Source organism: Triplophysa dalaica, chromosome 6 (assembly GCF_015846415.1).
Source record: "Triplophysa dalaica isolate WHDGS20190420 chromosome 6, ASM1584641v1, whole genome shotgun sequence".
Lineage (NCBI taxonomy): Eukaryota > Metazoa > Chordata > Actinopteri > Cypriniformes > Nemacheilidae > Triplophysa > Triplophysa dalaica.
Window position 1 is genome coordinate 5,503,832 of NC_079547.1, and position 25,068 is coordinate 5,528,899.

General features: G+C 42.8%; 1 protein-coding gene across 5 annotated transcripts in view; it reads left to right on the forward strand.

The window, feature by feature from the left end:
• zeb2b (zinc finger E-box binding homeobox 2b) overlaps positions 1–25,068 on the forward strand; it is a 67,532-nt gene that overhangs the window by 25,101 nt on the left and 17,363 nt on the right. For 4 of the 5 annotated variants that reach the window (XM_056750525.1, XM_056750526.1, XM_056750522.1 and 1 more), the window contains one exon: positions 24,415–24,682. In XM_056750525.1, the coding sequence (XP_056606503.1) occupies positions 24,415–24,682 (268 nt within the window). The remainder of the gene's footprint in view (positions 1–24,414; positions 24,683–25,068) is intronic. The other variant, XM_056750523.1, reaches the window with a different exon arrangement.

Consider the following 25,068-nt stretch of genomic DNA (forward strand, 5'->3'; position numbering starts at 1 on the left):
TCTTTTGTGGCGGTGATATTTGACGTTTGATTGTTTGCTTTCTCTTTCTGTTTTTGTGATAGCCATCAGTCCCTGGTTTTCTCTATTTCAAAGAATGCAGAGACCTTATCATGGATTATTCTTTAGAACCGAACGTATCTCAGAGGCACTTCCCATTATGGACGTTTATTTTACAGAGCCCTTGAGAAGAATGTTTCAGAGAGAAAGATAATAAATATGACGTCTTCTCCATGTCCAAGCTTCGGATCTCAACAGTGTCTAAGACTTGGCCAAGATTTCAGAGCTACTTATTCTTATTCTTGCTGTTTGTCAACAATAGACCAATTTGTCTTTTTTCATACAAGAATTATTTGAAAAATCTGTGATCAATAGCATTTTCCTTTTGGGATGTATTGAAGACATCGGTTTAGAGTGTGTAGGCCGGATCTGTGCTGCACTCTTAGTCATCACCAACACGCTGTACAAATGAAACACTTTTTTTACCAGCACGCTTTCTTCCCATCGTCTGTTGACTCGTTGGAATAGCTGCACGTCTGTCACACACTGGTGTGTCTCCTCCTGCGTCGTGTGCACGCAGATGAATGAATGTATGCGTGTGTGCGCTCATTTCACACTGATAGTACAGACAGTACAGTTATTATAGTACAACTGTCTATGGTTTATTTGCCAGTTCTGTTGTCTGAAACTGAAATTGGAAGGAGAACGTGTGTGTGTGTTTGACGTTCACCTATCAAAGACTAATTCAATAGCTGCTCGTTGTGTAATTGCTTTGCGTTATCTCAATGAGTGCAAACTACAAACATCATTACATCATGTATGGTGTGTAAAATAAGCCAGGCGAGATTACAGACGTGTGCGTCCGTGTGTTTGTATTGTAATTTTGACTCCGGGTGGAGATTCGTGTTGAACTCAGATGTGGGTTAAATGCAAATTGAATGAGAATCAGGCAGCGATAATTACGATGTAGTGGCGAGAGGTCAGTGGAGCAAGAGAGCCTGCAGGGAGACATACTCTCTCTCTCTCTCTCTCTCTCTATCTCTCTCTATCTGCTGACCTGCAGTATATACACGACCAAACATTTGTTACACATTTGGAAAAAATGGCTTTAGCTACTTTTCTGTCATTTGCTCCCAAAGATTATTTAGGGTCATATTTAGTAATATTTTAAACAGTATGTGTTTTATTTTTTATTTACGAAAAATACGTTTAGGTGGGACGTACACAATAGCAACGCCCCAGCAACCACAGAGAACATCTTAGTAACTCCATAGCAACACCCTGGCAACCGTCCAGAAGGCCTTGTTCTTCTGCAGAAAATGTAGTTGACTGTGTGGAGTGTAGAAATAGAAATGAATTCTCATTGGATATCAGTTTTATTGTCCTGGGGTTTTGAATGTTTGTTCCACACATCTTAAATGCCATCAGGCTGTGAAATCTCTCTCTGCAAGCTTTTACAAAGAACATAGATAACACAAGACACCAATTTAATCAATATTTTGTTTCTCTCTCTCTCTTTCCCTCTTGCTGCCGACTGTCCGTGGAACTGTGGATCTGTCCTGTTACATCCAACAGCAGGTGAGCCCTTTATGGTTATCTTTTTTTTTATTTGTATTTATATCTTTTAACTGTTTGTATATGTACAAACTCTTGAACACTTGTGTAAGCAGATATCATACAAACACACTCAGTATTACTTTCTCTAGCACAGTTGCTATTTGAGACATGCAGGTCAATTCCTAGGGAAGCAGGTATAAATCAAAAAAGCATGCGCCAGATACATGTAAATGTGCCACCGTTACAGATGCGAGGGTCGTCTTATTATGCGTGCGCATCCACAGTTGCACGTGTCGTTCAGCGACACTAATACCTCACATGTAATTACTATTTATTGGAAGTCCTGCTCATCCTCGCTGCTCCTGTTTTATCGCCCCTCTAAATAATTTCAGCAAATAAGGAGGTTTCTGGTTCCTGCATGCGGTGGCGCCTTAGCTCCCGGTCATCAAACTTTAATCGGAGCCGCATTTTAGTTTTTGAATAAAGAACACTTAAAAAATTTAGATGCAAATTATTCTGCATTATTCATGGTCTCGTCGTCCTTGTAGATTTAAACATTTGCGAGGCCACCTTGATTTGAGTCATTACCTCGACTAGGGCTGTTCCGTCATGAATAAGGTATTTCCTACAAGTGCAGCTCTCGCTTGATGAGCTTTTAAAGTGCCTTTACACTCCGTTTGTGTAGCGCGCTTCACCCGCATGAGCGAGCCGAACACGGTGAGCAGAAATCCGTCTCAGGTGGCGAATTCTGGCGGAGTGGTGGTGACTGACAGGAGAGAGAGTCGGAGAGGAGCCTCAGATCTCCACGTGTAGGGTGTCTGGCTTTGACGCAGGGAACGCAACCAACTTTTTGAGCGTTCACCTGAAAGGCAGTCGAGATCCTCAGAAATAAGCTGGCTTTGTGCGAGCAAACTGAAGAATCCTGCTCAATTTGGGCTTCCTTTGTAAGAACGAGGGGTGAAAAGCCCTTGAGAAACACATCTGAAAGAGAGCGAGACAGTTCTTTTTAATTACTCAACACAGATTGTCACTCTGAAGCGTGCGCTCGCGATCCAGGCGTTCCAGAGATTATTGACTGTTACCTGTACGCACTGACATATGGGATCAATTGTAATTTGCTTTAGCGTTTCTTCGGATCGTTGAATACACAGGCGTACACACACACACACACAGAGCTTCAGGAGAGGTTTAAGCACACCGCAGAAGATGAAACGGTGATGATATGATTTGAAACATCCTGGCTCTTAGCATCACTTAAATCTACCTCGCAAGAACAAACTGGAGTCTTTAAATTATTCCTTTTCATCTGCACGCAAACAGCCGTAAAATGATGAAATCTTCGCATCCCAGCAGCTTTAGCTATTAGAGTTTAAAGCGCGGCCCAAATCTGCTGTAATGAAACCGTTCTTTGTTTGTTTGTTTGTTTGCTGCGAGAGAAAAACCTGAGCTGAGAGAGAGAGAGAGAGAGAGAGAGTACGTTCCTGTGGCCCCTGCAAGAAAAATAAAGTAGTTGACACAGTGTCTCGATCATCTTTACTACCCGCTGGAAGAATTAATATTTAAACATTCTAATAATGCGGCTTGCCTTGCATGCACTTTTAAGCAAAGCAACAATATTTTTCACCTGGGGTAACACAATGATTTTTCTTCCTGCTGAGTGCAATTTCCCTTTCTAATGTGTCTGTGGAGCTTCCACCATTGGGCAGGCCGACTTTACTCTTTATTATTTCCCACTGAAAGAGAAAAAAATATTCATAGAGGTAAATATATTGAAATGAATTTTCGTGTCCATGAGCAAAGAGAAGTTCACGGCGGCATTTCTGTCGGAATACTCCTCCTCCTCCAAAGCTGGGTAATGATTGGAAAAAACATCCCGCTTTATGGGAGGAATGCTGCGGAAAAATCCAAATATACAATCGCCGGCTATTTGAATATCAATAAAGCCGAATAGCCGGCGTTTCTCTCCGAGCGTTATTCTTTATTTATTTTCTTCGAAATCACTCCTGACAACTGGGGTGTCTAAAAACGTCGTTTGAACAAATGGATGTTCCCCGGTGCGTACCGTTTTTTTGATTTGCTTCTTTTTCACCCGTTTACCTTTAAACCGTGCGATAAGCCACTTACATGCTCCAAAACAGGTGACAGCACGCAGACAACAAACAAACAAACAAACAGGAAAGACAGGACATGTAAAAATGAGTGTGGATTTACCCCATGGAGTCGAGCTGACAGGATGCGTGTGGATATCTGCTGTGTGTCACAGAAAATAGATTCCTGAAGCCCGGAGCCTTTGTAATTGATCAGGAATATGAATTGCTGAGTTGTACGGGCAAATTGAACGACATAAATAAGAGTTATGATGCCCCGTTCTCTTTATGTGTCGCCGTATAGTTGAAATGAAAAGAGCGTGTGTATCACTGACCCAGATTGAATATTCACGTGATGCACACTATTCAGTTGGCGATATAAAACTAAACAACATAGTGAATGTCACGGTTATTTTAACGGGCGTTTTATTTGGCCGTTAGTTTTGTGATCCTTCTTCGTCTCGCGACTCTATGAGATGGAGAGGGTTAAGACGGATGTTTTAAGAGGGGCTTTGATTGAAATTGATTTAAGCAAAAACTGCATTAGAATTGATGCTTTTAATGCTTTTCAGTTTAGGTTCAAAATGAAATAGACTCTCACCAAATGGCTGAGAAATATTTATTAGCCATTCTTCATGTATATATCGGCCATTCGTACCCAGAGAAGAGAGCTACAGGCCACTGCAGGGGATATTTTGACCTCATCAGCTTTTTATGTTAAAGCTTCACTACAGCTCAGACATACAAGCTTTTATGCACTTATTGCTCTCCAGAGCTCTTCAAAGCGACACGCTTTTTCCCGCAACGTCTCACCTGATTGAAATCTAGCAGCTGCTGGGCGTCACGTCTCATCTGTCGAGGTGGGAAAGAAGCAGGCGATTAGCTTCCACTTCACCATCTTTGAATCCCGTACGTGTCTGTTGCTCTTTGAAAAGATGTCGCTCACGTTAAAGGGCCTCTGACAGGGCAGGGGCAACAGCCTCGGGTTCATTTTTACCCTGCGGGCAAAATAGAGCAGCGCTGCTGTCTACATGCACACGGGCAGGTGAGGCTGGATGTTTTTAAAGGGAAGTTGACAGTTTAAAGGAATTGTTTCATGTCGTTCCAAACTCGTATGTGATGTGATAAACAAGTGATGCAAACTTTGAAGTCATATGAGGATTCGTGTGATAAGCGGACTGAATTTCGGCTGTTGTTAATGGAAATTTGGTTATGAGACTGATGCCAAAATATTTAATTTCTTTTCATATATTCTACTGGTTAAAAATTGAGGGTCACTTGACATATTTTTGTCTTGTGTTTCTAAACACATGTAGATCTGAAGGCATATGTCTGAATGTTTGAAATATATATATATATATATATATGTAAATAATAAATATACATGTAATAACATATTACAAATGGATCAAATAATGAGGAAAAAGTAGACTACATAACCCCAGAATAGGGAAGTTCGTTTTTCAGACCATGAGAGACGGACAGACAGACAAAAATAATGACCGACAGATCGAGAAACAGATGAACAGACAGGCAGTTTATCTTCCCGAAAATATAGCTTGTGCGACTCTTCCAAAACTTTATGGGGTGTTTCAAAAGAGCGGTCTGTGTTGTGTTATGATCTGACAGAACAGCGATAGCTGTCTGTCTAGGGTTTTTCCTCTGGACTCCTGGGAATGTAGTTTAGATGGATGGGGATTCGCTGTGTGGCGGCCGGAATGTCATTCCTACAATTAGATAAACTCGTATCTAATTTAAGAGTCCAACTGACAACAGCGGTTCACTGGAATGCCACACACACATTTACTTGGCTACCTAAATAGGCACATAGACTTGAAACAAAATGTTTGTTCTTTTATCATATTATCATTTTCTTCCCCCCTTAACCTGACCCTTACACAATTCTTTTCTGCTGTTTTACTATTTACTAAGTTATTAAGCAGCTCATGTAGATAAAGTGTGTCTACTTTTTTCCTTAATGTGTGTGTTTTGGAATGTGTGTTGATCTGCTGTTTCCATGGTTGTGTTTTTGTGTCCACCTCCATGTGGTGTCAGTCCGACTCATCGGTGTAACAACACACACAGCTGTAACAACACACATGTGCATCAACACTCACGCAGAGACACACACACACCCGCTCAGGAGGCTAAAATCATGCAACTTTTAAACTCGTCTTGCGTTCGATGCTCTTTGTTTAAGTGTCTGTCTATTTTTGCGGCTAATCTCTCCAGCGCTGTTTTTTACGAGCCGTTAATATTGATTGGTGGGTTAGACACTGCAGGATGCAATCACAATAACAGGCCTTCGTGTGTGTGCGCGCGCATGTGCGAGGCGTGCATTGATCATTGTAATGCTGAGCACCTTGAAGACTAATGAGCTCTTATTTTAATGACCATCACAATTATCAAGGTCACTGTACGCAGGAAAAGCTCGGAAAGCGAGATAGGTCCGCATTAACAGTACAGTCCCAACTCTCATTTTATTTCAGGATCTCTGATGCGTGCGGATCTCAACCGCCTCCCTGTCACTCACTCGATGCGTCTCAAAAATGTAGCGCATGCTTCAAAGAGCACGTCTATATTAGATGACCTGAACCCATTTCTGAGTTGTTCAATTTCAGCTCGACTTTAAAAATCACACTTTAGACCTGGCACACTAAACAATTTCACTTTTTACGAATTTACATTTTCAGGAAGCTCTGTTCACGATCGAAGTTGAATCAGAAATCTTTGTATCTTTTATCTGTTAAAGCACACATTTCATCGCGACAGTCGGTGTGTATCAGCTCTGAGAGTCGCAGACAGCAAAGGTTCTCTCTCTCTGTCAAGCGTTCTAAAACAAGGCCAGTAATTGTGGCAGTGACCTGATCCGTGTCTGGGCGGTAGAGAATGTGTAATTATCGCTTGTTAACCAGGACGGCACACCTGCTACACTGAAAAAGGTTTGAAGTAACAGTGCTGGCAACCTCCAGAGCTGCCAATCACCCCAGAAGAGAGACGGAGAGAGAGACGCAGCCCGGCTATTCTTCCAAACGCACGTCTGAGCCGTTAAATGCGTCGCTGTGTTTTCTCCGCTACAATAGAGTGAACATTACCCAGCACAACTCTCATTATTACCCACACACACTAGCCTTTACCCCCGCCGACACACACGCGCATTACCGGCTCACATTGTTGGGTTCGAATGCCGCTCCTGCATTTCAGAGATTTGCTCATTATGCGGCGTATTAAAGGAGTGAGTCAGTAATCAACCCTCACGGCGAGCCAAAGGAGAGCGGCGCCGCTTCACGTATCCCGGCAACAATGCGCGCACCCTCGAACCGCAGCGACGGGAGAAATTGTTTAGTAAATACAGGATGGATTGTGTTTTATTAAGCAGGGCAGACGCTATTCACACACACACACAGAGTGCGAGAGTGTGTGTGTACCTGACTGATAATCGTGTGCGTTCAGATATGTTGGCACAATGGGAAACACGGCGGCATTCACGGGCCTTGAGAATCGCGGGCTGAATGAATTGTACAGAGACAAAAAAGAGGTAGAAAATCACCGAGCGGAAACAAGATACAACCGAGAACATGACACACAACTCACATTTTCTTTTGGCGCTCGTCTTTGTTCTGTTTTCTGGCTTGCTTGCTCGAGTTGAACGTGAAGCGTGTCAGACAACGGAGCGCGGAGATGGAGATTTTAAAGGAGGAACGGTAGACGAGGGGGAAGCGGAGGGGCTGCCGGCTTACCTGTCAGAGCGGGGCGCTTTTTGATGGCTTTACTGGAGGGTGATAGGGGCAGTCAGTTTTGTGTCTAACACTCTACACGCGTGCGAGCGTAACTGACGGCTCCTGCGAGCGGTGAGGCGAAAAACAGACGTGTTTGTTGCTTTATGTGGTTCAAAGCACATGTATGAACACATCTGCATGAACTGTACGCGATCAGAAGTGCCGGGAAGCTGTTTTAACTTTAGAGCCAGAATCATATAAGGGTTACCGTATTAATTATAGATGAGATTTGAAGAAGTCCGAATGAAAGGGTTCCCAAAGCAGAACGTTTACTGCCATCCAGGAAGTTCAGAGATCAAGACTCCATTCGGCCCCTAGGGAACCCGCCTCTGTTTAACCATGTGACATGTTGTCATATTGGGGCAGAGCGAAAGAGAGAAAGCAAAAATCAATTGGCAATTAAATGCTGCACCTTGCAAGGATGACAAAAGACATTTGGTGGTGACGAGAGAAAGAGAGAAAGAGAGAAAAAGAGAGAGGGAGAGAGACAGGAGGAGAAGGTAATGAAACTCTAATGACTATTCATAAGCGATTTGCAGGCCTCTGATCCAGCTGAGTGGAAGTTGTGCCCTCTGGTCCTAGAGTCTGTCAGCTCGGCTCTCCTCAACCCTTCCCTGACATCACCGAATTACCCAGCTGCCCCTGGGGCCCGACTCTGGATGCCACTCTCTCACACATCTGCCGCACTAAAGGTGCCACCTTAGGACAAAACACCCAGAACCACCAAAGTGTAAATACCTGAAATTGACAAGCGCTGATACCTTTTTTCCCCACACGTCGTTCGTTCGTTCCACATCGCTCGCTTTTATTCTGGGCACGGATGCACTTTTTTGTCTTTTCTTCGGTGTATGTCTTCATTTTTTGTTAGTGTGCAGAGCTTTGTAGAGCGTGGCAAGAGGCTGTTTGAAAAATGTGTGGTTATTGAGTGATAATGCTAGCTTTTTTAAGAAATTTATAAAGCGATTTAAATCGAAATGCATGCTTAATTCCGTACTTAGTGTGTCAGTGGTTCTATTTTTGGAAGATGACCTGGATGCACACCTGTTTGTATTCTACAGTGCAACTATATTTAAACTATAGTTATCAAAAGATGGAGTCCTGTTTTCTAAGTTTTTCCGTGTTGCGTTTTCCCTTACAGCTGTGGTGGGTTTGTTCTGACCCTTAGCCCCGAGCGAGCGCTCAGAATCAGGGGAAACTCAGAAGAATAAAGTCGTTCTGGTCCAGTTTTTTTGGTTGCTCCCCAGAGTCAGAATACATTTTTTCTGTTTGTGTGCAAGACCGTAAATCTCTTCAAGATCTTGCTTAGAAAACTCCTCAGTTCTTCTTTTATATTGGAATAATCGGCTCTTTAAGGAGCTGTCAGTATGTCCGACAGGGGCCGAGGTCTGAAAACATCAGAGCAAATATGACGCCCACAGCAGGTCACTGACCTTTGACTCTTTATGTGGAGACAAAGAGACAGGGTTCCCATGGTCATGAATAACCCGGATATATCAGCAAAATGATAAATATTAACACGTTGTGCACTTTTCTGTAGTGGTGGCGAACTGTTTTTGTAATATTTATATTGGTCTGTTCATTGTTCAATGATGTCAAACATTTTTTACAACTTTTACTACTAAAAATGATATTTGATTGTTAGATTTATAATTTTGTTGAGCAGACCTGTCATTTTATTATTGTTGCTGGCTGAAGTTGATATCATGTAGATGAAGATTCCCATTCTAAAGAATTTTGACGAATGAAACATTGTATGCGCCCCATTAAAACCATCATTTTTATATTTATGATATATTCTTATACCCAGAACAGACTGCAAATGTTAAATCTAAATCAAGTCTGAAATGCACACGTCTAAGCCTTCAAAAATGTTTACTTTAATGCCATCTTTAATGTTTTTATTTTCTTATTACGTATGCATATGGTAATGATATTATTGTTAAATAATGCTTATAGAAGGTATAGTTGTTATAGCGGCAGCGTAGTGTAGCGCCGATCATTCGTCATTAGTGCTAATGAAATCTTTTCAGCTCGTGCTGATGAAGGTAATGATGGGACAGTAGCATCTATCAGCCACAAGTTTAATTAGAGAACTGAAGCATTACACTGAAATATTAATGATGCCCACTGTATTTATGAGCCCGGCGCTCATATCTGCCGCACTGTTTGACCAAATCTCTCTCTGTGTCTGTCACACAAGCCCTCAGGGTCAAAACAGAGCCTCGCCTACATCACGCACACACTTTGTGTGTTTGTGACTATGATAATCTGTACAGTATGCTGTATTTATTGCACTTCTTTCTTTTTCACAAACTCCTTAAAGCTTTCTATATGCTCTATTTTAACATATAAGTTAAAATATGGGATATAGTAACAGTTATGACGTCATACACCTGTTTACTAGTCACTGCACAGCAGCTCATGTTAGAAACCTAAAATAATAAGTGTCCATTCTGTTTTTAATCAGAAATGATTTCAGAAAATAACCAGGCACTTGATGCCATACTTGGCTACATGTCTTGCCTAACAAAACGCTGTTGCCATGGCTTGATTCACAATGTCTTATTGGTTGAATGCAAAATCGAAGAAGATGCAGAGCACTCTCTTGAGCCAAATAAACTCCATAAACCATAAAACAGACGTTTGTATACATGCATATGATATTAAGGGTTCATATTACCTTGCTTTGTTTCTGAAGGCTATAGGCCAAACGCACACGCACACACACACACACGTGTGTTCAGTGTGGGCTGGTCCTGTGCAGAATCCCGATGGGTTTTGCTCTCTTGCTCCGATCTGGCGTAGGCAGCCGCCTCAGAAACGTGATCCATGCTCACACACACAGCAAGAGGGCGAGGCAGGTGGGGGTTCACTGATGTATTGATTTTTATTGAGGTCTCGCAGCATATCAGTCTTTGTTTAGCCAACGTGGCCTGTAAATATCCAGCGCTAACCTACACCATAAAAGTTATCACACATTCTTCTTAATATTCACCCGCTCTTCCTCCCCCTCGCTCCCCTCCATCTCCACAAGTTCTGGTGGTGTAGACACACATCCAAGTGTTTTTTCTGAGATGCAAGTTTTTTGCAGTTCTTCTGTTATTTGGATAGAGCGTGTTCAGATGTTCCTGCCAAATGCTGTGCAACTTCTGCTGACCTCTGCGTTACTGGCGGTTCAAGCGCCTTCCACTCATAATCCATCGCTTCCCAGTGTCTCCGGCAGGAATTCATGTTTCAGAAGGTTCTGCGAGGTCGAGTACGGCTCAAAATCACACCTGGTAGCAAATTTATCGTCTTCAAATCTTTTTTTATTTAGAGGTTATATTTTCTCCAGAATTGATTTTCATCAGGTTCTTTCAATTATAGATGTTTTTTTTTGTATTTTTTTACTAAAAATAATGCGTGGGCAGACTGAGCACATTACATAGCAAAATTAAATGATTAGATTTATGAATTTGGCACACACATTTATCCATTTTTCGGTATTCGTGTTCCCTGAGGATCAAACCCAGACCTTTGCGCTGCTAATACATAGACTGTAAATACCTGTTAAAATTTAGCATTTTCAATAATAATTCATGAATTGTCCATTGATAAACATTTTGATCATCCCTGTTGAACAAAACCTACAAGGCATGTCTTCCTTTAAGCTTCAAGACTTGTCATTTTGCTTTTCTTCAATTTTCGGTTTGACAAAAGTAGGATTGTTTTTGTGCTCCTGTGATCTAGTCGTGTCGGGTTCGAGAGGCAGCGGTCCCTCGTGGTTTCGTTCAGAGCGCTGACAGGAAGCCAGAGTAGCTGTTGACTCACAAATCCCTGCCGTACAGAACTCTGAGGAAAACCAATCTGACCTTCTAAGGTTACAACACCTCCAATTTCCTCGCTTCTTGTCTGCGGCCGATCTCTTGTTCTCTTAAACGGGCCACGCGAGTCCATTCAGCTAAACGCTACTAATCTACTGAATGAGTTTAATTCACTTGTCTGACACTCAGTTGAAACACTTTCAGCCTTGCTTTAATGATACTAAAACAGTGGCCGCAAGGAATTGTGGGTAATATTTACCGGAAAAAAGGAAGAAGCAGGATGAGATTGTGACCCCAGTTACTTTCCAGATTCGGGTTGACTCTTGTTCGAAGTGTAAAAATATTTCTCTTCTGCTGGATGTTTGAATTATTTAGACGTTCGGGAAGTCTCGTTCTCTATCTTTCACCCTCTTTAGTGTTTGTGTGTGTGTGTGTGTGTGTTAGAGCGAAAGAGAGCGAGAGAGAGAGAGAGAGAGAGAGAGAGGAAAGAGAGAGAGCGTGTAGCTGTACGGGCTAAAATTGCTTCATCATGCTAAAGTGAGGTGAGCATAAATTATTTAGTTTAACCTGAGGAAATCACTCCTCTCTCTGGGAATTTGTGTCAGTGCGGGCTGCTTAAATTTCAGATAGATGGACACTTTCTCCCGCCCGTGTGTTATCAGCTCAAAATAATGAAATAAAGACAGAGAACGACAGCGAACATCTAGTGTGGGGAAATACTGTCAGAATTCACTCCAGTGAATCTGTGAAACCCTTTAGAGCTGCGAGTATTTATCTGCATATGATCTGATACGGATAAACATGCACGCACACACTGCATTGGCTGCGAAGTGATGGAGTGCAGATGTTGGGTTCTGTATGATGGATGAATGCACGACTCCACCTGGCTTTCCAGGGACAAAACTCGAGGATAAGACTCTCATACCTCTAACCCCTCTGGCCTCACACACGCTCAGAATCTGTGTTACAGTGTTATCTCTCGCATACAGCTCAATGCTTAATACAATAACTCCAGCACCCTTTCATGCAAACACTTTCTGCCTCTCTCACTCCCTCTGTAATAAACTCTTTCATCATAGCAGAAGTTATTGATGCACTGATATCCACTGACATTCATATACATCTATAGTTGAGGGAAAATTGTTTTTATGATATGCATAAAACCCTAATCTAGTTTTACTTTTGTGTGTGTGTGTGTGTGTTTGCGTGCATTGTTAATGAAAAAAGCCTTAAAATTTTCCAAAATGAGTGTTAGTCTTGTCAAGCCTACAGTATCATTGTCGAGTGTTTTTTTTACACTCAAATCACTTAAAGGGATAATTCTTCCAAAAGTTCTTTCATCATTTACACACGCTCTTGTCATTTCAAACATGCAGAACACAAAAGATGATATTGTGATGAATGTTGGTAACCGAACAACGGCGGTACCCATTCAGACACAAAACCAATCCAAGTCAATGGGTACAGTCGATGTTCGGTCACCGACAGTCTCCAAAATATTTTCTTTTGTATTCTGCAGAAGAAGAAAAAACATACAGGTTTGAAATGTCATAATGGTATCCCTTTAAACACACATCACATTCAATTTCCAAACTTTTAAGACTGAACTTCCCAGGAAAGCAGCCCGATGTCCTTTGAACCAGAGGCTAGAGGCCAGAATGAGACAGTGGAAAATGGAATTCTAGGATGGAACGTATCTTTGTGTGCTTCCTGTGTTGGTGAGGTCACAGTTTCTCGTATGTTTTTTCAGAAGGAATGAAGCGCCGTGCTCTCGGCCCAGTGGAGGGAAACAGTTTCTCAGGGTGAGAGATGATTAACCGTTATCTCGCCGCGGATTTGACGTGCGCAGCTCCGCTGACTCAGGTAGAGTCTGCGAACGCTGCACAGGAAATGAAATTTCTGCCCCGTCCCACTAGGACAGAGTATAATCCTCTCGACACAACCAGATTAGCACTGCCGCTAATTGGCGACAGCTTCCTTTCTCCGTCAGCCTGTTTACCGCCTGTGCAGGTGCTTGTGTGTGTTTTATGTACAACCCGTTCACAGGGAATTAAAATCACCTTTGTGATTTGCGCTATTTATACTCATTTCTAGGTCTAGTAAATGCCTGTAAAATATATAGATCTGAACATTTCGGGTAGAGACGCTACTGAAAGGCAAGGTGTTTTGAACGTTCAGCCTGTGAAAAACATCTTAGGTTTGGCAGAGCAGAAATATTCCAGAGCTCCAAACTGTGTGCGTTTTACTCGGTGGGGAGGTGGAGGCTTTTTCACACGAGAAGCTGGGAAAACTCTTGCTTTTCTATGTCTAATGGTCTTTTGGCACCTTGTGTTCTGTATGAAGCCAATTTGTAGCTGTGACAGAGCTCGCGCGTGTGCGGTTAGTGCGAGGCTACCTAACCGCCTCAGTTCAAGCTGTAAAAGGCTGATTAGTTTCTTTCTGCTACGCCGCAGCTGAGTTCCTGTCACCCACACGGCTTTCATCCTCTCACACCTTACACATACACCAGCACCGATAAGAGCCGCGGTAACAAACACGCTCACACACAGAGGAAAAGAAAGAAAACAAGGCCGTCACAAATAAAAGCTTTCAGGAGCGACGCTCCTTTCTGTGGGTCCTCTCACCTCACGGCCTTAGTCTCCAGGTGAACGTCCCTATCTGTTAGTTGACTGATGGAACTCCGCGTATTAATGGGTGTTACAAGATTCTGTTTAAAAAATAGGAGCTGGACTGAGGCCTGTTACAACAGCAATACAATGTCAACCAAAAATTGAAATTCCTCTCTTACTAGATTACTCTAGATAGATACGTGATCAAGTTTTTACTTCCTTAACCACAAGAGGAGCATATCGTGTGAAAGAGGCTTCATAATCCGCAATGTACTTGAAAGACTCCAGCTTTTAGAACTCAGGAAAACCGAGAAAGATGAAAGGGTTTTGTTAAACGTCGACACAGCGCAGGTTTCCTGTGGACTAGCAAAACCTGACACGCGCTCTCGCTCTGTCTCGATCTTTCTCTCTTGAGAAAGAGAAAAGTAAACCCTGCCATCACTTGATTCAATGCCGAGATGGTGACAGGAAGCGGTTGGAAAACAAAAGACCTCCGGGGTGAAGGATGAGGGAGAATTATCAGGTTGGTGACGGAAACTGCCAGTTTGCCCGACTACCCTTTTTCGGCAAGAAGTCCAAATACGTTTTTTCTTAGCTCCCATGCAATCCCCCCTACCCGCGATGACACAGTCTCGCGTCCTTCAGCGGGCAGAGGGTGGGGTAATTAAAGCTTTCATTATTGTGTTGCTTATCTCTCTGGAAGGAGAAACGTGAAAATCCCCAAACAAAGAAAAGCGTGTATAAGATGATTATGGTGCGGCCTAAGCACAGAAATAGAGGAAAAATGGTCCCTTGCACTTTCTTAAGGCAGGAGAAAGTGCATTTGTGAGTTTGTTGGAGGATTAGAACCCTTAGGCTTAGTTTGGAGAAGCAATATGGACTTTTGCTGGACTTTCTTCTCGAAACTCACTAAACAAATGCATACGGGTGTTTTATTCACTAACCACCTGGAGATCAACCTGACCTAATCCTAAATGCTCTGATTTTGCTTGCTTCTTTAATTTTGTTGATACAATTAGTTACAAAAGTGTTATTTTTAACAATAGTGTTACGTTTTCACTGCCCACAGAAGGTATAAGCGTAATTTTATTTACAAACGTGACGCTCCATTACGCGACCAATAATTGAGAAAATTCAGCTTACTTTGAACATTAAGTTGAACACTGTGAACGTCAGTCTGGCCCTTTTAAAAATCCAAAAAATCCATATTCCCGCTTCATTTTTAAATATCCCGGCTCTTTCCGAACATTATTCCTATCCATCAAACGCTCAGTCGTAGCTTTTCTCCAGTGTGTAGGCGCTCTAACTGCTGAGCTGCACTATAATATGGGAGTCTATAATCACAATAACATGTTTAACGTGTAAACTAGCGCGAGACGGATTACTGCTGTCCGCGGAAACTGCGGAGAGGCGACAATTCAACTATTCACCTTTTTCTCCCTACATCCGTCCTCATAATGACCTGTCCTTTCTTCATCTTCCCTTCCTTACCTCAGGCACCTCGCGCCCATTCCTTCATTGCATTTCCCAATTAGACTTGTACTCATTGTTAGTTTATTAGCAGTGGCAGGGGCTCCACAAATGTGTTTGCTGATATTCACTTGTTAATGACCAAATTCAAACCCTATTGAACGGATACGCAGCTGTGAGAGCCCTGCTAATAATAGCCTCTCTGAGACAAAAGATGTAGGAAATGGCATTACAGGGCATAACAATAGAACTCTATTGGTGCTCTAATGGCATGGCCTTTCATTTAGAAATTGTTTCCTTTTTAAATGCTTTGAGCCGGCTGCACAAATCCCCTCGCTCAGCAGAGGCGTTCCTGTGGGTCAGGAGCGCGCCCGGGAGCGCGTTTGCACACCATCGCGCAGAAAGGTATATCACCTGGGGACAGCCCTCCCCGCGCAGACGCTCCCATTTTAACGAGGCAGGTACCGTTCATTAGGGCAAAGGTGGGGGGGAGTAAAAGTGAGAAGAACAAACAAGTCGAGGCATTTGTTCGCGGTGTAATCTACACATCAATTATCCCGCTGAGCTAATTAGCACCTAGCCGTACCCCAGGTACCTGCACTCAAACGAGAAACGGCTCTCATGCCCGTGATCAAAAGAGAGCCGCTCAGAGGGAAATGCTCGGAGAACTAAGCCGAAGAGGTGGACGGGAGATCAAAACTGTTTTTTACCCACCGAACTGTAGCGCGCAACTCTCCACGGCCCCTGCGCACACCTTACGTGAACAGAAAGCTCCCGCTTGTGCAAGGATACGCGTCTACATTGTGCTAGCCGCCAAGTAAAGAAAGAGGGGAGCTTTGATGCTAGTGTGTTTCTCTGTCACGGCTTCCGGCTAAAAAAACATTTCTACTGAAGTATAGTGATCGTAATGCGAAAAAAAAACACCAGATCTCGAAAAGCTTCATAGTATGTTTTTTTAGCATGGTGCAACCGTTTATTCACGGGTTGCGTAGTACAATTTCCCACCACTTTAGGAGTTATCACATACAATAACTATAAACCATGCACATCATTTGATTTAAGCCTGACCTGATTAGATCGCAAACGTAGATAAAAAAGTGTTATGTCGAAATGCTCAGCATATGAATATGAGCATCTTTGTCATGCTAACGGCTTCGGTTCCACACTAAAGGTGCAGCGGGCTGTTGTGTTTAAGCGACCCAGCTGAAGATTAGGGCTTAAGAGAGACACATTTAGCATAAGAAAGCTCGACGGGGGGTCTGCCAGTGTGCCGCGGGCCTGTCTGTCTCAGGTCGTTATTCGGGCTGAGCTGCGCGCAGGTCTTGTGTGACAGAGCATGGGGCGATCGCAGCATTACGCTCTAATTAAACACATTGTGCTTCTCAAGACGGCAGTAAAAAGGCAGGTGAAAGCGCATTCTGTAATTCAAACATCTGCATGTGTGTTTACGCACGGCACTGATGTTTCTAATAATATCCTTAGGTGTAAATCTTACTCTCCTTCCGCGCACGCTTCAGATATTGTCCCAAATGTCTCCTTTACCGTTAACCCACAGGCCGCGGATATGACACGGAGGTAATCGATAGACACCAGACCATCCAAATACCGGGTGTGGGAAGTTTGTGGTTGGCAAATGGTGTGCGGTAAATGCGTTTAATATGAAGAGTGTGTGTTTGGTTGAGTTAACCAGTCTGCTGGTGATGTTCGTCAGTGTGTTAAGGGTTAATTGGGGTACGCAACTGTGTCAGGTGCGTGTGGGGCATCAGTGGCCCCGTCGGGCTCTCGGGGGCCCCTGTTGTCACCAGGGCCTCATTTGCTGATTGGAGAACGGAGGTAACAGGATGAAAAGAGGCTGTTTCCTGCAGCTTGTTTGATACCTGGTGGGGAGCTTTCAGGTGACAAAGACCCGGAGCGGCAGGGGTGGAACAGATGTGTTCTCCTCTCTCATTAGCATCTGAATGAGCAGCTCAGATTGGGCTGGCCGGGGGTTCTACCTCTCACCTGGATAGTCCTGCTCTGATCTTTATACCATCTGAGGACCTCTGCCTCCCCTTCCTTTCCCCCTGACCCCTCCGAATCCGAAAGCTCCCCTCTCTCTGAACTCCAGCTGGGTGCTGGCACAGTTTTATGACAGTAATCGACCTGAACACAGATGCTTTTTCCAAAACCTGCCCTCACACGGATTTCACCCTCTCATTGTGCCCGAAACGCATCAGGAAAATTCGGCCCCACAATGAATGCCCCCCCGTGACCCCCCTGAAAAAGGCTTGGAAGGCGTCCAAGAGAGTGTTTTCACCCCCGTTCGTACGCATTTTATTATTTTATTAATTTTCTATTCATACGGACAATGACGCCTACGTATTTTGGAGCATCAGGTTGATAAATGACAATTCCTTTTCTTTAGTTCTGACAGACCCAAAGGAACGTTTACATACAGTTTGCTCTTTTATGGCTCTTGGGGATTTTTTCTTGAAATAAAGCATTTGTCTGAGACGTTTCTCTTAAAATTCCAGTCTTACATGAAACAAGAATAGTGAATAAATGAGTATAGAGGCATAAAATTAAATCAAATGTCACATTATTTGGTCTTAAAGAATTTAAATAAAACTTTGGTGTAGATTTGAGCTTTTCGCTGTCAAATAGGAACATGAGATGTTGAAGAGATTTTATTTCCATTTTTCTTACAAGACGGAGCTGTCTTTCAGATTTGTTATGTATTATTCCACCGATCGTTGTCGGGATTTACACATTTTAATCCAGCCGTTTAAACACTGTGAACCCTGCATATCTGTTTGTTTGAGCATCTAAACATGTTTTGATTTGTTGGAAATGTTTGACACAGTGGAGTCATGTTGAACTTCAGGTGGGACTCTGTTGGCAGAGATAAAGGTTATTCTGCGCTGGATGGCGGCTCAGGAATGCGCCGTAACCTTGATCGGCTCAAAATGCTGTTCTCAGCGTGTTTATCTCAGGGTCTGCCTGAGCATTTAGCCCTGCAGAATAAGAGAAAATAGACGTTCATAAACAGTTTTTGTGAATACACGGCCAAGCGTGTTTTCTTTCTATCAAACCCATTTAAGATGTTCTCCATTTTTGGTCTTTTTGTGAATGTTTTTCAGTGCATATTAATCTAAAGGTAAAGACGTTTTCCCATCCACATGCCTTCCTATTTTTTCAACCATTGCTCATAAAGAAATGTTTTTTCTCCCTTTAGAGATGTATACGTTTTGCCACCCGATCATTTAATATTAATATAAGCCAAGGCCCGCCCTGGACTTTATCTCATTGAATATCCTGTTTTATTCAGAAATCCATCACATTAAAAGAGTAAAATGGGCTGCGAATGGCTTTTCATGTTAAATAAACGGAGCCCATCTTACCTCTCTCTACCGTATGTTCATTCTTTATTTATAACAAAGCAAATCACAGTCAAATGATCCCGTTACAGAATATAATTACATCTCAGATTGTGTTTAGGCATTATTACTGCAAACACACAGTAATCTACTCTGACAGAGCTATGTGTTATTGTAGCATTGCTATTAATCTCACACGAGGTGAAATTCGTTTGCCAGAGCAGATAGGGGAAATACTCCATACAGATGTATTAATGTTTTAATCAGCTCTGGCAAAATTAATTTTGCAGCGATTTCATATATTTGAATTTGCATCTACTTAGTGCAAGTTATTTATTTTTATGGATTCCAGTTTTATCAACATAGGGCATATGGCCCTTTAGCTACGAAACGTTGTCTTTGTGGTATGTTAGAAAGCCGATTTGTTTTCTTGTGTGGAGTGTTAAGGAAAGATTGAATTTGGTTAATCCCCAGGTATGTTGTTATTCTATGGATTTAGATGAATTAAAACCAGGCTGGGAGGTTTTGTTTAATATGTCATATTAAAGTCAGATCTATGTGTGTGAACAGCAATGGACGGCTCTTTTGTAGGGTTAGTGTTAGAGTTTGTGGTTAGTCATTATACTTTACTATGTATAGAAACAGTGAACGTCTATGATATGTCCTAATCCAGACAATCGTGCGTCTGATCCAGAGCAGATGAAATGCCTCACTCTTATTAAATAGATTGTTTGGGCTGATAACACTGAACTGTGACAGCCGCACCCCACACAACACAACAACACAACATACCGCGGCTGTCAGCGCATTCCACTACCTGCCCGTGTCCGAGAGAGACAGACAGACAGAGAGGACCGGGAAGGAGGCATCCACCGCCTGAATGTCTTTGTGTCTGTCTGTGTGTAAGAAGCATTTGGGTGGGGAGGGCAGGGAGGCGTTTACCCTGGAAGAGACCTCGAGAGAGAGAGAGTGAGAGGGAGAGAGAGAGAGTGTCAACTGAATTTACAGACCTAATTACATGCTTATGAATACTGGATTATGATTGGTCAATGGCAACATTCTATAGTCAAATATTTTTTTATTTTATTTAATTTTTAGTGAAATATGCTGTTGCAGCTTGACTGTTGTTTAACTGCTGAAAATTACAAATTTCTTGTAGCCTTACAAATGAATAAGTACAAACTTTTATCTTAGCATCATTTTAAAATAGCCTTTCCACCGCTGTTACTTGGTGACACCTGGAAACACCTTTTAAAAGCAGAATATTCTCTCTAAATCCTCATATAAAGTGACATCTTGAAATGATATCGACCACTTCACTTCTTTGTGCGACGCGTTTTGCTCTTGCTCCGTGTTTTTGATCAGGTAAACATTAGCGTAAGACACGTGTCTGTGTGCACTTGAGTGAATGTGCTGTTTAAACTGCTCAGAGATCAACGGCAGGCACATACACACTAAAGTGATCACAGCTGAGGACTTTTTGGAGTTGCATAAATATTTGATGAGCAACCTGGTTGAAAAGAGTCGAGGAGCATTTTCACGTTCCCTCATCCTGTTCATTCAGCGGAGCCCCACGTAAACGTCCCCATCTGAACACATTTAGGTAACAAGACAGCAACAACATGGAGAGCAGGTGTCGTTCTGTTCGCCTTTTATATTTATACACGTTTATGGAAAATATAAAGCGAGGAGAGAAAAGTGAAGCGCGCTGAACGTTCGCTCCATTCACCGGCGAAACGACCGTCGCATAAAAGGCCCTTTCAGGCGAGAGAAAATAAGAAATTGTGCGTCTTTGTGCGAGAGAAGTGGCGGTGTGCCGGGACTGGGGCAGAAAGCGTTTTATCCTGCTAAAGGTTTTGTGTGTATTTGGTTAGTTACGGCAATTACGGTCACTAACTGACAGCCAAACGCATGCGGGCTGCCTCCGCGCGCAACTCTCACTGTCGAACATCTGCTGAGAGATTTGCATATTAATTAACCCATATTAACTCTAATTATTCTGGGAAATTATCAAATAAATTAAATTTTCTAATTTTAACCTTTCCTTTACTTGACGGATGTGAGAGCCGGAGATACCCCTGTTACCCCCGCTCTCACCTGCACACATTCCCCCCGTCCTCCCTCCAACATCTCTACTCTCTTCCAAATTCCTTTTTGCGGCGGGACTCAAAACTTGCCCTGCAAACATTTCTATCCGCCTGGTTTCAAATAAGCTCAATAGCTGAATGTCTAATTTTTTTAATACATACACTTTTTCCAGTATAAAAAAGGCTTACATTTCTTCCGATAGCAGTTAAAAATTCATACACACTTTAACTGAACTTTCTAACTGATGCTGATGTTGTAAAAATAACACAAGATCATATGATCATATTCAGACCAGTAGATAATCAGGACAGAAAACTGAAACTCTGTCGCACTGTTCAGTGTCGCCGGGTTATTATTACTGTTAAGTTTCACCGGTCCCTTTTGTCTGGGTGTTGTATTTTCTTGGCTCGTGGAGCGAGGGGGGCGACCCGGAGCGGGGACAGATGGTGTAAGTGGGCCGAGCCGGGCCGAGCAGCTAAACCTTCAGACCTGCTCTCTTCAGCCTGTTGCTCCTGCCTCCGCAAAATAAATGAGACTCTAATTCAATTAAAGTCCGGCTACTGTGGCCGCAGAAGCGTTTGAACATATCCACCCCCTTCCTGACACACACAAACACACGTTCATCCGGTCTCACACACACACATACAGGCTGGAGTTGGTTTACACATCAGTGAGTTCTCTCCATTCATTGGCCTCTGAGCTGCTTCACTCTTTTGTTTGCTCAGGGCTGTTACCCTTCTGTCCTCTCCCTTCACCACAGCACCCCCTTTTCATCTTTCCCCTTTTCTGTCTGTCTGTGTTTTTTTTGGGGGGGCACCCCAGAACCCCCATATCAGCCTCATATGTTCGTAGAGAGCACATTAACAATTACGTTTTTACTTGCGAAGGCATAATAAAGGAAATTGTTTATTTAAAAAAATGTGATATAGCAACTATTCTCTTAATCTTAGTACTGAAATTAAATGGAGACCAAACTGAGGGACATTTCTTGCTGTATACTTTAGAAAAATGCCTTTAATTCTGCTATCTGGAGAAACAACTGAGACTGGCACATTGTTGATAAAAGTTGATGCATAACAGAAATCTCCAATTTGTCCCTTAAACTATGAAATTCTACCTCTGAGCAATGATTTTTAATATATTTGCAACCAGGATAGTTTGCAAGATTTTCTTGAAACAAGAGATTATAAGCAAGTTTCTTTGGTTTTAGTTTCAAATAAAATTGCTCTATTAAGCAAAAAATAAAGGGGGGTTATCACTGACTTCTACAGTCAATCTCTATATTAAAGTGAAAGGAGAAATGTGGCGATTTAAATTCATTGAGCTCTCCCTCACACACAGACAGAGTTCCCTGTGGGCCGTGCAGGTGATCTGCATGTGTAAAGGGCAGTTATCTTGCAGCACGGTTCACATCCCACCCCATTAGCCCTGATGAAACAACTGTAGTGTGTGTATTTACCTGCAGGGAGTCTGTCACCTCCACCTCCACACACACACACACACACACACACACACACACACCCACAGGCTCAGCTACAGGTTGTGTCACAGTGTCGGACCCAAGCGTGTGTTTTGTGCTGTGAAGCCCTCAGGTTGCATTTGTGTGGCTGTGTGCGAGGACCAAACCCTGAAGCATTTTGAGAGGTATAAACTCCTCGGATTCGTGTGGATTGTGGGATTATTATCTTCTATCAGAGGCCACAGAAAGAGACATACTTACTGTTTGTAAGCTTGTTTGTTTTGTTTGTTTGCTAACCTTTAAAATTGTTTTATATTGTAACAGAAAGTATGGGATTCAAGGCTGGATTCTTGATTTACTGTCAACGCTTAGTGTGTAGATGTTGGCCTTAAACCAACAGACATGGACTTTTGTTGGTAACAAAAACCGTTGATCCCTATTGACTTGCATTGGTTCTATGTCCCAAAAAAAGAATTTAATCGGTTTTTGCCTACTGCATTTTCCTAAATATCTTCTTTGCAGATGAATGAAAATCGCAGATTTAAAATGACAACGGGGGGAGTTAATGATAACAGAATTTTTATTTTGAAAGTGACCTATTCCTTTAAATCCCCAAATTGATTGTATGGGGTCTTTAAGGACTTTTGCTGGTTTGTTCTCTTAAAAAACTGCTCCCTCTCCTCTACGTTTCTATAACTCGTCTTGACCAAGTTTTTCCCTCTCTGAATGACTTTCTCTCATGCGTTCGTGTCTCGTGAGCTAAGAAACGACCATCGGAATCAATACCATCTAGCAGCCCCTGCGATATGCGGGCGGGGGGATGACAGGCCCATCTGCCGGCGGCGCGTAGGTTAAGCCCAGCATTAACGGTGACTGGGGCAATTAGGAATGTCATTTTAATTATCTGTGCCATGGGAGTGAAAGATGTTCCTTTTATTTGTTTGAAATCAAAAGCAGAGTAGCAGGTAGCATCGCTGCGAGAATGGCAGCCGTAATCGCCTTTGTTCCCTTTGACACTCGCAGAAGACGCCGACGAATAGAGCGTGTCATCGGAGAAGAACTTCGCCAGAAAGTAAACATTATCGCTTCATTGTGTCTCCGCTCCCGAAACACAAAAGACTGATTAGAGATGAGGTGAGAAATCACAGTAATGGCAGTGGTGACATTAGCAGGTTGGAATTATTGTGTTGAAGAGCACAATACCGGCGCGTGATAGGCTGTCTGTCAGCCAAACAATGCGCCCGCTCTGGAGTTTTACTCCTTCTGAATTTCTGCCCAACCCATCATTATTTATCGGCCTTTTCAAATCTTCCAGTGCAAAGTTGATGGATTTCGTTTTAACTTTTGAGATGTCACTTGTACATGGTGGGAGCTTTCTCTATTTATCGCCTTGAGTCTCTCTGTCCTCCTTCAGATGGTGATGTAACCAAGGGTGTTACCTTTTAGCTAACAAACGTACGGCATTACTGCCTTAAATTATGAGTCTTGATCATTTAAAATCAAATGCAATTTTTTAAAGTAATTCATTCAATCACACAAATACTTTGACTTATTGAGTTCCTACATTTACTGTTTTTACATCTGTGGATACAGAGCCCACCGGAACGCACAGAGCTGGTTGACCCTTTTGGTAAAAAAGCATCTAGAAATGCTGGGTCGAGGCACGGGGGTGTAGGGCATTTTAAATGTAAATGTGTTGAAGGTATATATGGACCTCACATCGAGTCTGAAAGTCTCACTTATTCTTCTGGCTTTTCTATTCTTATTTTTCCCTCCCTCTTTTTCTTTCTTTCTTTCTTTGGCTCTTTCTTTCAAAGAGAGCATTACTCAGTCTGAACTTGCCTAAACCCTTGTGGTCACACCTCTTGAAAAGGTTTTGTTTCCCCTGTCAATTGGTATTCAGCCCAGGTCACATACGCACACACACGCGCTGTTTTCATTTTAATTTGCACCTGTTGTGCAGTTGTTCGGGAGGCAAGTGCAGACCAGTGGATTAGCCAAAGATCATGTTAGGAACAGATATGCCTAGTGTAATCTTTTTGTCCACGGGGAAATGTTAAGAGAGACTATGTTGTGTGCGTGTGTGTGTGGGTGGGAGGGGGTTGGCAATATTCTCTATGACAAAAAACAAATAATACGCGATAGTGTACCACGTCAGGTGAATTGTGTGCATTAGATGTCTCTAATATTCATTGTCTGTCTGTGTTTTGCAGTTTTGGACTTTGAGAACGTTGTAGAAACCGGCTCAGAGACGGAAGACGATGACAGACTCCTGGTGTCAGAGGAGGACGGCCTGCTGAATGGGGCGAGGAGTCCTATCAGCCTCATCAATCATGAGTCATTAGCTCCGCCCTCCCCCAACCTGGATCACACCCTGCTGAGGAAGACCGTAGATGAGGAAGATGATATGAAGGATAGCGGGATAGAAAATGTTTGGCATGAAAATGACTTGCTGAGCACCTCAGTTGACGGTACTGGTAAGTTTCGCTCTTTCCTTTTACTAAGACACGCCCCCCTTTTCTTAGATACACCTCATTTCTCTCAGACACGCCCCCTTCTTTTAGACAAACCCCTTTAAAGCCAAAGTATAGTTCCTTGTGCACGCGTACACGAGGGACAGCATACAGTTCACGTGAAGCCAATTTCGTCATCAGAGTAGTACACTGGAATTTTAAAACAATGCGTACAAAATGCGGGCAGGTCGCGTGCGCATTCCATTTCTTGTGGTAAATACTTTTACCACCAGGTGGCAACCGTGTCCTGGAAGCATCGATTCAAGGTAGTAGAAGAAATCCTGAGCCCTGTAGGCCCGGAGATTGCAACATGTCATGATGCGCGTGCGTCAAACCGTATGAATCGAAAT